Raw genomic sequence first — 14320 nt, 5'->3', positions numbered from 1 at the left:
TTTATTTCGAAATTTTATTACTATTTTTTAACTAAATTTGTTTCTTAAGATGCAGTCTATGATTATAAATATTTTCTCGTATTTGAAAAAAACACTTACCTTGGTGGGATTCAAACTCGGGACCTCTGGATCGTGAGCCAACTGCCTTACGTGGTAGACTACTTCTTAATTTAATGTAAGTGTTATATATAGTCTACATATGTACCAGCGCAAATATATAATTTTTCAAAAATCATCAGAAACAAATTCAGTTTAAAAAGAGTAATAAAATTTTGAATTGGATATATGATATAATATTTCTTAATGTCGGGTGAATGTCAGAAACCATGCAGTGTCGGCTCATTACGAAATTTTGCGTTCGTAAATATATTTATGAAAAAAGTATATTTATAAAGTTAAAACATCCTTATCAAATCCACTTTATTCTATGCAGAAATTCTTTTGCGCGCGCAATGGAACTAAACTCTCAATCATGCAGTGATTCAGTGCTGTACCGTGCAGCTATATCTTATGGATCTCTCAACCATAATATTTGTGCTGCAGACCACATAAGAGAGATAGCAATAATCCTTTGGTTGAGGCAACCATATACGAGGGTATTGTAACCGAATGTCACGTATCGTAAGAACTACGGTTATGAAAACTGTATAAATGAGCATATCTTAACAGCTACATTCAATGTAATATCAATTTAACTTGAATTCACATACATTTCTTTTTCAATCATAGAGAATGTTGTTGTAACAACCGTAGCAATTTTCTCCGTGATAAGTAATTTGCATGCCATACTGTCAACAGCGATGAAAAAATTGATAATGAAATGTAAAGAAAACAGAAAACATGTTTTTCAATAGAAAAAGTGTAATATACTCAATATATGCATGTACAGTTATAAATCAAATATTATTTTGAATATAACGGGATTCGATCAATAGTGAAGAACAAAATGGAAAGATAAAACATCCAGACAAAAGAAGTAATTTTAAATCAAGTTAGAGTAGCGACTAATACAATAAGATCCTATATTTGACTCAATAATATGACAAGAGAAGTAATTACGAGTCGTGAAGAAACCGTTGGGAAAAATCGATATACTAATGCAGCGATTATTGGCTTAATCGCTTAAACGTACAATATCCTTTAAAGACGACTGCGAGAGAAGCCAATGTAGCGATGGATAACTCGAAAAGGACGAGAAAGGTCCAACGAGAGGGAACGGTCTCGGACGAAGCCAAAAGTACGTCTGTAATAAGCATTTTCGCAATTCCGGATTCGAACCAACAACTCTCGCCGGTCGGTTTCGAGGATCGATCCCTCCTGCCGTATCGACCAACGCGTCGCGGGGGTGCACTTCCGCGCCCATGTCCTGTACCGGAGTCCCCGAGCGTTTGCGCGGAAGGCATGCGCAGCCGATGGCGAGCGTCGTCGCCTGACGCCAGTCTGTCGGGGGTCGAAGTGTCGGCTACATCGGTTCGGTTGGTTTTCGTCGCATACCACGGCGTCCCAGCGGCGCTCTCACTCTTTCTCGCGGGTAACACCGTGTGCCCACCCCTCGATCTCACACGAGATTCGTCGTGGTACATCGACCAGGGTGCATCGACGTCGACGGTGCAGTGTGCCAGAGGGTGGGTGGTAGTTCGCTGCAACCGGGGTGGCTTAACGAAGAGAAGAAACGCGGGGGTGGCCGCTCACGGTCCCACTATCCAGCTTCCTCACGGATTTTTCGGTGCGCCTCTCTCTCGTTAGCTTCGCGGGGGTAGTAGTTGTGCCGTGAGGGGGTTGCCGCTTCCAGCTTGCGGGAAACGTCCCTCCGACGCTCAGTTCGACGAAACTTGAAATTACTTTGGCGCATCCGATAAATCGGGTCCAATTGGGAAAACGATTTTCCCGACTCGGCGAAGTTTGAAGAAATACTCCGGATACGGGGTGCCGGCGCGGGCCGCCGGGAAGGGGCGGGGGAGGGGGAGGGGGTGGGTGCCCGTCGCGAAGCTATGTGCAGAACGGAATCCCGTACGATAGTGCTTGACCCGTTGCGATGAAGGAACGATGATCGCGCGCGCGACTCTATCCTGGTCGTAGTGTTGTGCCGATGATCGCGGAGATCATTACTCAGTGATCGGTCAGGAAAGTGCGAATACAATGGAGTAATCAAAGATAATCCTAAATTTTGGTTTCTGCAGTCTACGAGTGTCTATACCTAGAAATTCGCGGGGAAATTAGCTGCTTAGTGGTGCGATTTTAATCTAACTAGGTTAATTGAAAATTGAAGCTGTCGACTCAACGAGAATAGCGTCACATTGCCTGGGAAGAGTTGCGTTTTATGCCTATAGGAGATACTGAAAAGGTTTAAATATAAAGAGTGACGTACTTCTTGAACGCAACAAGCTAAGCTCTTCCTGGATGCTTCTTTTATTTCACGGTGCGCGCGTATCTTCGCACGTATCTCTTTAAGCCGTCAAACAAGCCGAGGCAGCTAACGGATTTTCAATTCCACGTTTATTGATTGCAAAGGATTGAAATCTAAAATTCTTTAATGCGAAAAAGTTCCGCGCGTAGGTACATTTTGCTTTTTTCCAAGAATTGAGAAAACTGGAACAACGTCAATTCCCTCGCCCGTATATAGTGATGTTTTTTTCGAGCGAATTGGCTCCGAAGAAAAGATCGTGCCGCTGAAAAATCAGTGAATGTTCGATTTGACTCGATCGCGGAGATTAGTTCGATGACTCACACAAGATGAGAGCCAGGTGCGGGTGCGGCGACTCTCGTTATCTTCAATCCGTCCAAATAAGAAAACTTGAATGAGAGATTGGAATATCATTTCTTTTGTATTCTCTTTCTTTTTTCCCGCCGAGATGAAACGAGCGGGTAAATATACCAAGAGCGGCCCGCTCCCGAACGTGATTAGAGCCGGTGCATTCTATCTCTTGCGATACATTAAGCACGCCGTCAGAAACGAGATCGTCTTTGTGTGAACGATAAGACGCGTGTGAACCACTTTTATATCAACAGACGTGAGTGAGGAGCGGAGAATCGTTAAAGGACAAGGTTACATTACGTGGATGTGAAGAGATCCTGTTTTAAACCGGAAGTTCCGATCTAGATGCTGCAGTCTATCGCGGAAAAGTGTGAAGTTATACCTACAGAAGTTTCCGACAGTGTATAAATAAATAATTCACTCATTGTTCTCGCTAGACGTCCAATGGTAAATTTACGACGATCTTTTCTATGTGTAGAAAATCTCTATTGTTCAGTGAAACAAAAACAAGAGAGAGAGAGTGAGAGAGAGAGTGAATCCGGAGATCGTTAAAACTTGCAACTTTATAGCGTGAAGCTGATAATAATTAAGTCTAGAGGATAACGATGACATTTAAAAGGAGAATCTTCTGGTCTCTGTCACCGCGTCGACGGATTGTCTGAACTTCTTCAACATTTCTAAATATCTACTTAAATATACGACTGAAGAAATCTAATACACGACATATACAATCTCTGCGACTCTCCTAGGAAGATCTAACACAGGATATTTCCCAATTTATTAAGCTGCAGTCTTCCTTAGGTCAATTGCATAAAAAATAATTAAGGACGATTCGTAATTATTTCTTTTCCCGAATTATTCAGATAAAAGAATGTAGTTCGAGACTATAGTAATCTCACCAGATCAACATATTGGAAAAATTTTAAATAAATCCACTTCGTTTTCATTAGTTTCATGCATCGTTTGAGCTCAGGAATATCTAATTAAAGACAATAGTTTTGTTGTATAATTACCAAATAGAATCAAGTCCATGATCTTGAGCTATCAAAGAAGCTATTATAAGAAACTTCACCAACTTGTACACTTCCAGTCGAGATCATCTTAAGTACCTCGATCGAGCCAAGTAAAGCCTAACAGTCATCGAACTGTCCTTCACTTTGAAGGAGATTGATGCATCCAGGAGGCGGACGAGCCTCTGAGAGCCGCGAGATGGATCGGTTGACGTGCATCCGCACCTCTGGCGGCGGTTAAGGCGGAAATAGTAGTCGCGGTGCGAGACGAGGGAGACGGAAGAGTATGAGAGACGTCGGCGCGGCGAAAAAGTGATCGGCGGAGGTGCGGAGGACGCCGAAGCAGGAGGGAGGTGACGCCGAAGACGTCGGTGATCGCGTCAAGATGACGTCGTCGATCCTGGCTCTGCTCGGCTTGTTCCTGGCGACCGTCGGTGCCGAGCTGACCTCGAGAATCGTCAGGACTAAGTACGGCGAGCTGTCGGGCGTGATCGTTACCCTCGATCGATACCTCGAGGGCGTCGAGGTGTTCCGCGGTGTGCCCTACGCCTCACCGCCGACTGGCTCATTACGCTTCATGCCGCCCGTCAGCGGTGCCCTTTGGCAGGGCGTTAAGGTTGCCGACAAGTTCGGGCCCGTCTGCCCTCAGAAGCTGCCCGAGCTCAGCGATAAGATGCCCAAGGGCAGGGCAGAGTACCTCAAGCGGCTGCTGCCCTACCTTAAGAACCAAAGCGAGGATTGCCTGTACCTCAACATTTACGCACCGGTCCAAGGTAACTTCTAATTTTTTCTTTTTTACATCGAAGCGAAAGAATCACCGAAGAAGTCCGTGCGAATAATTTAGGATCGATAGTTGAAACGATTTAAAATAGAAAATAAAGATACTTAACTGCATATAGGTAATGAGATAATTAGGTAGTTATTTGGGAACAGAAACTTGACCAATTAAGTCTAATTTTAGAGTATTTGCGCTGCAAATAGTGCAGCAGCGCAGCACATAGCGAATTTAAAATTTGAAATGCAAATTCACTCTATTCCCTGTGACGTTTTTAATAAAAACGTTTTCCCAATTGTCAATAACAGCGTATTTATTATGAGAAATTAAACAGACACATAAACTACACTAGAATCATTTGCTTTGAAGCTGCGGCCTTTGACACGCGCATTCTAACTACAGTAATTAAGCTGTAGATTACATTTCAGCTCGGACGGAAATCAAACGCAAAAAAGATTTGAAGGATAAAGGTTCTATTATCAGTACATACAATTTTCCGCCGAAAGGGATTCCGATAAACGCGTCCATCCGTGGACAGATAATCCCCCGCACTGGACGCAGTTTATTTTCCAGATATCCAATTTACCTGTGCAAATCGTAACGCGCGCGATATAACGGTTCTCTTCTTTTTTTTTTATTTCGCTCTGTAAACTTGTAATCAACACAATAGTTACGCGGAGGGGGAAGGGGCGTTTGTTATTATTGAGTCAAGTTGCGAGAGCGCGCCGACTCGCCAGCGTTTTGCATCGCCTTCAGCAAACGCATCGGTAAAATACTACTTCCGTCCAATTACAACAACGCGATGGACATCCCATTTCGCGCGGCAAAGTGTCGCGTCCAAGCGCTTCCACGTTCGCGCTTTGTGACCGTGAAAGCGGTTGATATCACCGCTTCCGGGCGCGGAAGCTAACGATCCTTCCTTTCCCACGAATCAACGTAATTCGCGAGTTTAAGATGTTAATTGCGTTTTTAAACGCGCGATGAATACACTCGCTTTGCATAAAGTATAACGTATCCAAGCGTCGTATTTGCAGCTCGTGTGCATATGGGAGGAAAGATATTATAATGGGGAATCCACAATTTTCCTTCCCCGCCGCGGATTAACGTAAAATGAAAACTGAGAGATTTGCGGATTTTTTATTAAATTAAACTTCAATATTCTCGGGAATTTATATTAGATTTACCTTCTTTTTTGCAGTTAAACTGCGACATTCAACGGTTGATGATATATTTCGAGATAACCGCGTGCGTTTCCTGACGGAAGTCACCATAAAGAAGAATACGCGCTTTTCTTTACCGCGGTACGAATCCCTACGTCGTGAATGTGATCTCGTTAAATCAGCCAATTATCTTGCGATCCCTCGGCAAGAGGGGCTCAAAGATGGCGAGCTCCTTTGTGCACAGTCTTTTTCTCGTTTCTTCTGCATAACGGACGTAGCCGAAGAAATCCGCGTCAATTCTTCGTCTACCTTTCATCGACATTGCTCGACGACGAGAGTTCGCTCTCTCTCGCCGTATTTTCCGCGAGTACATTAATCCCGGTATGGGATATTAAGTTTACACGAGTCTTTTTAACGTCGGATAAATATGAAGCGGGACATGTTGATGTCAACATGATGCATGCGTTACATGTTATAGGTTTTTTAAATAAAAGATGGGATTTGGATTGTGTTATTCTCGTTAAAAAAATAGAATAGAGATTATAGAAAATAAAGAAACCGATAAAAACAGAGATTTAATCGCAGTGTGAAAATTTAATATAAACCGGATGTGTTATGCTCGTTAAAAAAATAGAATAGAGATTATAGAAAATATAAAAACCGATAAAAACAGAGATTTAATCGCAGTGTGAAAATTTAATATAAACCTATGCAGTTTTGTGAGATCTTAAAGTAAACTTAAAATATGATGACTTAACCTTTAAATGATCTTCTAGACTTTTCCATCCAGAAGGCTCTTTATATGTAGACGTGCAAAGCCGCGCGTTTTCAGTTCGAACTTTATAAGCGAAAGTGCACGAAGCTCTCGAAAAGTCGCTTTGCATATATGCAAAACCGCGCACTTAAGGGTTAAATAAAATCAAGTAAAAATTTAAATAAAATACGATGAAAAATGAAAATAATTACAAAATAGATTAAAATGAAGTACAATGCAGAATACGTAATAAAGGGATGAACTTTACTACTGTAAGAAACGATATTTAAACTGTCCATGCCTGTTTCAGCGTTTAAATGTAAATGCGCTCCCCTTCTTTCCTATATATAACGTTTCACGTAGAGTAGGAAACATGTTCTAATACTACGGCGGGGCACTTTCGCATTTTCTTCTCCTTGTTGAGAGTTACATATAGCCGGAGTACCCGGGCAAAGTTTTTCACCCGTGTATCGCAATGGCGGCTCGAGTGTACGCGTGTGGTGGTGTGCTACACGGGAACTTAATAAGAAACTTTATAATCACCTCGTGCTTAGAGAGATTAAAGCTCGCGGGGAGTAACTTTCCGCGCGGACTTAAGTATCTAAACTAGATAATAGTTTCGAAGCCTAGGCAAGCCGATCAATCTTTGCTCTACTCCGAGGGACCGGATATACTCCAAAAGTATAACATCAATTCAATTTCGTACGTGGGCGGCGGCGTGTAATCTGTCGTTCCGGGACACCGGAACATGTCCTATCGGTTAGGAAAATTATCTGCCGAAATGGACGAGAATTCACGAAGATCGGCGTTCCTAAAATTTTGTACTATTTCAGGATAATAACTCAGCAAGCTACCCGCCATTGTCGCGCGCGCGCCGCCCAAACAAAGAATCCACGAAAACGACCATTAATTTGCCGATTTGAATGGGAAGTGTTATTTTATAGCCCGCGTTCGTTTCCCATAAATCGCTTTGCAGGCCGCGGAATTCGCGCAATCCTCTCCATCCCACTCGTTGGTCCCGCCATTGCCCTCTCTCAACATTATTTTCTACACACTGATCCCGCGAAAGATTTTGTTGTGATCCCAGTTACCCGATTCACGCCGGAAAGAGGTTGATTCAGTTAGATTTCGGAATTTCGAAATATGATTCGTGATGATTTAAAAGCCTTTAATATTAATTATAATTACGCGGTCAATTTTACTTCTATTTAATATGTAATATAATTAATCTACTGTTACATTAATATTTTATTATTTTTCTTTTCCATTTTAATTACGAGTGTAAAATTATGATACAAGAAATTCCATGTGTTGCATTGAAATGGATATTGGTTGTATCCTCAGACTGTAAATCGGTATAGCTGAAGGAATTACGGCGTGAATACGTGACCCCGAGGACAATTGAAAAAGCTGCATTAAACATGGCGGGAGATGATTTATCGGGGGTTGAAGAGCGATTCCCGCGTGTTATCGCCTTCTTCCATCCCCCTTTCTCCCGTCCTTCTCCGTTACACATTAAATTCTATTTCGATATTGAATGGCAAAAGCCTACACCCGCGTATGTTTTCCAATCCAAGCGATCTTTGCATCGCGCGCGACGTTATCGTTGTCGCACTTCCACGATTCAGCGACAGTAAATTTTCGAGACAGGTTAAAAAAAAGAAGTGGGAAAAAATAGTTTACTGGCATTTCTAGCAGTAGTGGCTTGCAGTTTCAGTGACACACAAATTCACGTGGAACGTTATGCGCATATTCGGCTTTTAATATTTTTGTATGTAAAATGCAAGTGAATTTTTTTTTTATACTTTGATTTCAAAACCCTTTTGTAGTTTTTTGGATAATTTCCCTAGGTTTTGCTGTACCAATTTGCAGATTAATTTTTTAAACGGAATTTAATAACTGCACGTATGGATATTACGTTTTTCAATCGCGTATTAAGAGAATAAAATATAATAAATCAAATAAGCAATTTTAATAATATATATTTAATAAGCAGATGCGTTGTAATTATAAATTATAAAATTAATAATGTAACAGTTAATGTATTATATATATTTAAAATTATAGTAATATAGTAAAAAATATTTAGTCGTAATTTCAAAGGTGCATTATTTCCGCATTATTCATGATTGGATACTCTTATTTATATGTTTATCGGAAGGGAAGAATGTGGCAGAATTAAGGGATAGAAGGGGCCGTCTAATCTTGCAATATGTTAAAGGTAATTGAATATTAATTACAGATCGCCTCCCCAACGGGATCGCAACACATTACATCGATTTCCTGGAGCCGGGCTTTTAAACCTTATCGCGTGTAAACGATAATTATAGGATCAACGCGGCGTAATCCAGTTATTAATTTAATTACGATCCCGCGCTAATTTCATGCCGCGCTGATCATTACACGGAGTATAGATTTAACGAATCAATTCCCATGTGTAATTCCGCACAATGCGTGCGACTAATATGGCCAAAAACTTGATCCGTCAAACGCGCGAATTTCTCCGTCGCGCAACTTTATATATCGAAATACGCGCGGGTTATTATTTAACAATTATTACAAATCGCCGAGAGTCTACCCCTAAATGCCGCTGCAGAGAGTTCCATTGAAATCACAATTTCCGGCTTCGAAAGGTTTCCCGGTGAGCGAGCACGAACTTTCGGCACCGCAATTAACTTTAATTACATCCCATTCAAGAATTCCTATATAGACCGACGATTATGCTATCAGAATGCCGTTTCTGAATATTAAGGAATATGCTTAAGAATTAATCTCCGATATTGCAGTATTGCAAAATTGAATTTTAAGATTGAATCTTTTTTTTTATCGATTTCAAGTTGTTCAATGCATTTAATTAATTTCCATTGTTGTTTCCACTTTGCACGAATACGTTATAATTAAGCGTATCCAGAAACTAAGAGATCTTAATAATCGATAATAAAAGAACTCAAGAAAAAAACTTGGTATGTTGAAAAAATTCTATTTCTCAAGATACGGAGGATTCAAGAACCTGGAAAGCTACTGTCGGAAAATACATTAATCAGCGAGATGTTTTCGTTTCGGAGTTAAAAAGTTGTTATAAAGCGACGTGACCATCCGGCGGAAGCGGCGCGCGGTGGAAAGGGAAAGTCTCGTAGACTGCTTAATTATGCCGGGTTAGTAATGGAAATTAACGGGGATTAGTAATGGAAATCGAGGTGGTACCTCGTCTGAAACTAATTCCGGTGTGCTTCTTCTGCGCGAACTTCGCGAAACGAAGTACACAGTTTTCTTGGCATATACATATATATCACATGGTTATAAATCGCCCCGCCACATATTGCCGTGCCTTCGAGAAAGATTCTCAGTATTTAAGACATTAAGCCTCCGTAGTATACAGCCCCGCGTCCTTGCGAGTCCTGTATTTTCCAACAAAAGAGATTCTGATGGAGCCACTTAACGTCACGACGGCGAATAATTTTGCAATGTAAAAATTCGAAAGCAATAAAAAAAAGGAGTTAAATTTTTCACCAATAACCATCAAAAGTTGCATATCTTATTACTTTTAATATACAAATTTTGCGATATTATTAAATTCTTCTCTCGTCGGAATCAAGAGGAAAATTGAATCTGATAAAAAGTCACGGGATAAGGACACGGGAAATGAAATTTCAAAGGGATCCACGTGGAGGGGGAGAGAAGCGCGTAAATCGAATTTGCAGCGGGCGTGACTGGTGAGGAACGAAAACGAACGGCGATGAGAGAGGAAGACGACGACGCGGGCGGAATTTCGCGCAACCACGAAACAGCTCTTTCCGCGCACGGCGAACGATTCCGCATGTTTGCACACGCGTTAGCGAAAATTCAGCCGCGAAAATGCCCGGAAAAAAAAATGTAGTTGTTTGTGAAGGCCGAGCGTCCGCATTCCGTTCCTCTGTATATGTCATTAACCTTTTCATCCCCGCAAAGTGTACATGCACTCTCTTCCCGCTAACTTTGCGATTATGCTTTGGATAATAGCGAGAGAGAAATGGAGAAAAAGAGAGAGAATTAATTCATAATTTTTTTGTTCACCTAAACTGTTGAATTTTTCATCTTTTTAATCACGTTTTGCTTTACAGCCAAATTTTCTCTCGGATTATATTTTAATTTTTAATTTTTATTAATGCTCTTTTATTCGTGTGGAGGAAAACACACAGCTATTTCTCAGGATATGAAGGATACTTTTTCACACTAAAATACTCTTTAACGTGACGCAAGTTCGCGTTGCCGATGCAGTTCTACAATATCAAGGAATTCTCGCGCGTACGGCAAACTTGAAGGAAGGACGTCAACGAGGAATTATCGAGAGATTAAGGTATCGTCTCGCATTGTTACTCCCCAGACTCCATCACTCAAAGTGCTTTGGGAGGCGACTTCCGCCTCGAATCTCGCGACTCCATTTAACTCGGCCTTCGCAAGTCTACAGCTTCTCCTCCGTGAGCGATTAAATGCAATTGTACGCGAGGGTCTTCTCTTTCTCATCTCTACAAGGTGCTTCCAATGAAGTATAATCCAAATTCTGCCGTCAAGAAATTTCAATTTGCATGTGCAATCCAGAAAATTGCGATCGCGATTTGTCGGTTTTCCATCCGTCAACCTTAACAATTTCACCGTAATAACAGCATGCAGCTATATATTTCTATCTAATGTCATTTATTTGTTAGTCCGAATTGCTATAGTATATTGTGCATAAAAGTTCTAATTGAAACAATCATAAAAGGTAATACGCTTTCTTTCCAGTCAGAAAAACTGAAAACTTGCATTCTACGTCGATTTGAATATTTATTCTCTCGATACAGCTTGTAAGCTTTTCGACTCTCCGAGCTCGCATTTACGGGAAAGCCATTACGGGCCATTCGCCTACAATTCTGCAATTGACAGCTCCATCAGGAGGCCGCGTTGGATGATTGGACCGTGGAGAATCTTCCCCGACAGCGCGCGCGCGCGCGCGCGCGAGAGAGAGAGAGAGAGAGAGAGAGAGAGAGAGAGAGAGAGAGAGAGAGAGAGAGAGAGAGAAGCCTGGTCACTGAGCGCGACTAGCGAACTATTCTTTACGGCTTTCAATCTTATCTTAAAGCTTCCTTTCTTTCCGATCGGTCCTGTCTATCAGGTTACCGCCACGCGCAGTCCGACTCCGTGTAATCGGGAGATCGATTATTTGCTCAGTATTTTTCATATTGGCAATAGCCCGCCTAGGATGAAAGCTTATTTTAATCTTTTTCGCTGCAGAAAAACTTCTACGATCCGTAGTCGCGCGAGAAAGTATAAAAGGTAAAATAATTTATTCATATTTTTAATTAATATACACACTTGGCAAACGATCTTGAATATAATATTTTCATCTTTGCTTTACGAAAGATCGATGACTCATAAATATGCCATTTAACGACGTAAGGGCGTTAAACATTTGAGCAAAATAATTTAGATGGGTTCGCGCGAATAAGCGATGACAGTTTAGCGGGGGATGAAAAGGCAATTCGCGATTCGATTATCCGCGGCGGCGTGGCGGCGCAGTTTGCAGCTCGGGAGGCCGGGCAGCTAAATGCAAATTTCGCAACTTATGACGTTCAGCGGGCGTAATTTCGTTGCGAACTGTAACGCTGCATAACTTCGATACTTGACGAGCGTGAGTCACGCTTCATTGCGTAACAATGGCCGCGGTCCTTGTTATCGGAAGCTTTTTAATTACGCCGTGAATGGCCGGCGAAATCAATTACGTGTCTCATTTACCTTGTTTGTCTCCCGTGGACCGTCAATCGGACTGACTCTCCGACCTTTACGGTGAATGTGCCCGACTGCACGGCATTTGCCTCGATAATGTAGTTTTATACTTGACAGGGCAACCATAACTTCTGCAAGAAACTTGAATACTTGCATTATTACGGAATTTCAAATATAGAAGGCTCTCACACTTTTCTTCACAATTTACTTTGTACATTAGATTTTTTTAAAATAAATATTTAATAAATATTAAATTTTCTATGTTTACTTCGTATTTTATGGTATTTATTACTAGATTTACAAACAATTACATAATTTATAAAATACTAATTTAAATTTTAACGTAATAAACTTTTTGTAACAATGTAATATTTTGTTACAACTTTTTAATGATATCGTGGGAAGTTGCCTATTTTCATTTTCCACATATTTCTCCTTTACTTTTAATTCTTATTGCTCAAAACTCATTAATAACCGTGAAACGATAGCGCAACTCTCTTCTGAGAGTCTTGGGGGGAAAAACGGGGCGTAAAAAATGAAATATTTATAATACAGTAAAGTCTCTGAGTAGTGAAAGACGCATTTGCCGAAAAAGGGTTCTTTAATATTTTAAAGTGCGGGATTAAATATTTTCAAGAAAAGGTTAAAAATAAAATCGTAATTTGAAATTCTGGAAAGGAGCTCGGTGAAATTTTTATCGAAGCGACTCTGTAGGGTTGAGGTGATGTTTTGTGAACGAAGCTGCGGAACGTTCGCCGCGCCGTTACGGCGCAAAGACACAGAGATTTGATGCGACGGGCGAGGCCGATTTACCGTAAAGACCTAACAAGAAACGAGGTCTACGAGATCCGGAGAAAGGCTTTCGTAAAAAGTCTCAACTGCCAGTAGAAAGTTGCGGGCGCATGGTAGACTGCTTATTACGTGTATAAGCGTGCGTACGCGACAGTAGTGGCTGCATTATACAGCTGGTGCGCGCCGGTCGGATGCTAAAAGTAATAACAACTTCCGTAACTTTCCTCGTACCGCGCGTACGTTCCTGCATATGGTGTCCCGCGACGTTCCGGTTCCCTACGATATATATCGGACACACGCCGCCGGCGGGACTAATCTCAACGGTCCCTGGCCCTGAACTCTGGATAATCCACCGTGGTGGTTAACCAATTTATCGTTACTTTAATGAAACGACTAAGCAGCGTGGTAGATCGACTCGTATGAAACTTAATAAAGGGGGGCCGTTTGCCGATTACATTCAGAATTAATGAATTTCCCGCGGTAATGTGATGGCTGGTAGACCAAACTCTAGCTCTATAGGAACCGTGAGGACTTGCTGCTGTGTTAATTAATTGCAAATATTGTGTTCTACTACCGAGCTAAGATATCGCATGTATCATGTTATCGTAGGGATATAATTTGCCGTGTCACAAACTTAGGAACAGCAAATTATTCCTTAAGCCTTAAGATATTGTGTAAGATTTATTTATTTATCTTAACCGCCGCAGTTAAACTTTCCAAAGTGTTGTTAAAAATCTGTTAAAAATCTATCTGATACTTCTGAAAGAGTATGAAATAAATGACTATTGTTATAAGCTTCTTTCCCAACCAGAAAAATTTATTTTTAGAGCAAAGATAGGGATTTATTCACGGAAGAACTGTTTACAGGATAGAAAGAGAAAGAGAGAGAGAGAGGGAGAGAGAAAAGAGTAATTGCAGTTCAAGTTGTTCGCATCTTTTGATCTTTAGCTAAAAGAATGAGAACGGATGCGGTCAATATACCGATAGAAGAAGTAACCCGGGTCTCCACCAAAAGGTTATAAAATCGCTTTTTCTCTCCCGGACTTCGGGGCTCTTCGAGCACGAGTCCCTTTAATCCTACGGCGGGAAGTACACGCGAACTTTGCGGCTGGACGGATTGCGTATTCACGTAATTCCTCGATCGAGGGAAAAGAAATTGCATTTAAATGGGCCATGCAAATCTAAGAGGGGCGGGGAAAGGGAATAGATCGGGTGCGCCCTACGTCCCTGCGCCCCTCCCTCCCTCCCCCAACCACCCTCGCATTACGTGCACGAGAGAATCTTGTTATGCTAATACGCGGCAACATTCCGCGGCTCTAACCGCCTAGCGTG

The 14320-nt window shown here is 41.5% G+C and overlaps 1 protein-coding gene across 3 annotated transcripts in view; it reads left to right on the top strand.

Annotated features, from left to right (window-relative positions):
- The first annotated feature begins 1450 nt into the window (after window positions 1–1450).
- The window catches only part of Nlg-3 (neuroligin 3), a 152617-nt gene continuing 139747 nt past the window's right edge, over window positions 1451–14320 (top strand). The window contains exons 1-2 of one of the 3 annotated variants that reach the window (XM_071709534.1): window positions 1451–3202; window positions 3846–4538. In XM_071709534.1, coding sequence (XP_071565635.1) covers window positions 4151–4538 — 388 coding nt within the window. In that variant the 5' untranslated portion in view covers window positions 1451–3202; window positions 3846–4150. Of the gene's footprint in view, window positions 4539–14320 lie in introns of all 3 variants that reach the window. The other 2 variants (XM_071709533.1, XM_071709535.1) reach the window with 2 other exon arrangements.

Source organism: Temnothorax nylanderi, unplaced genomic scaffold (assembly GCF_030848795.1).
Source record: "Temnothorax nylanderi isolate EJ_2023f unplaced genomic scaffold, tnyl_v1.0 TNYL_tig0079_pilon, whole genome shotgun sequence".
Lineage (NCBI taxonomy): Eukaryota > Metazoa > Arthropoda > Insecta > Hymenoptera > Formicidae > Temnothorax > Temnothorax nylanderi.
The sequence above is the reverse complement of the archived record's forward strand: the minus strand, read 5'-3'. Positions and strand labels throughout refer to the sequence as shown.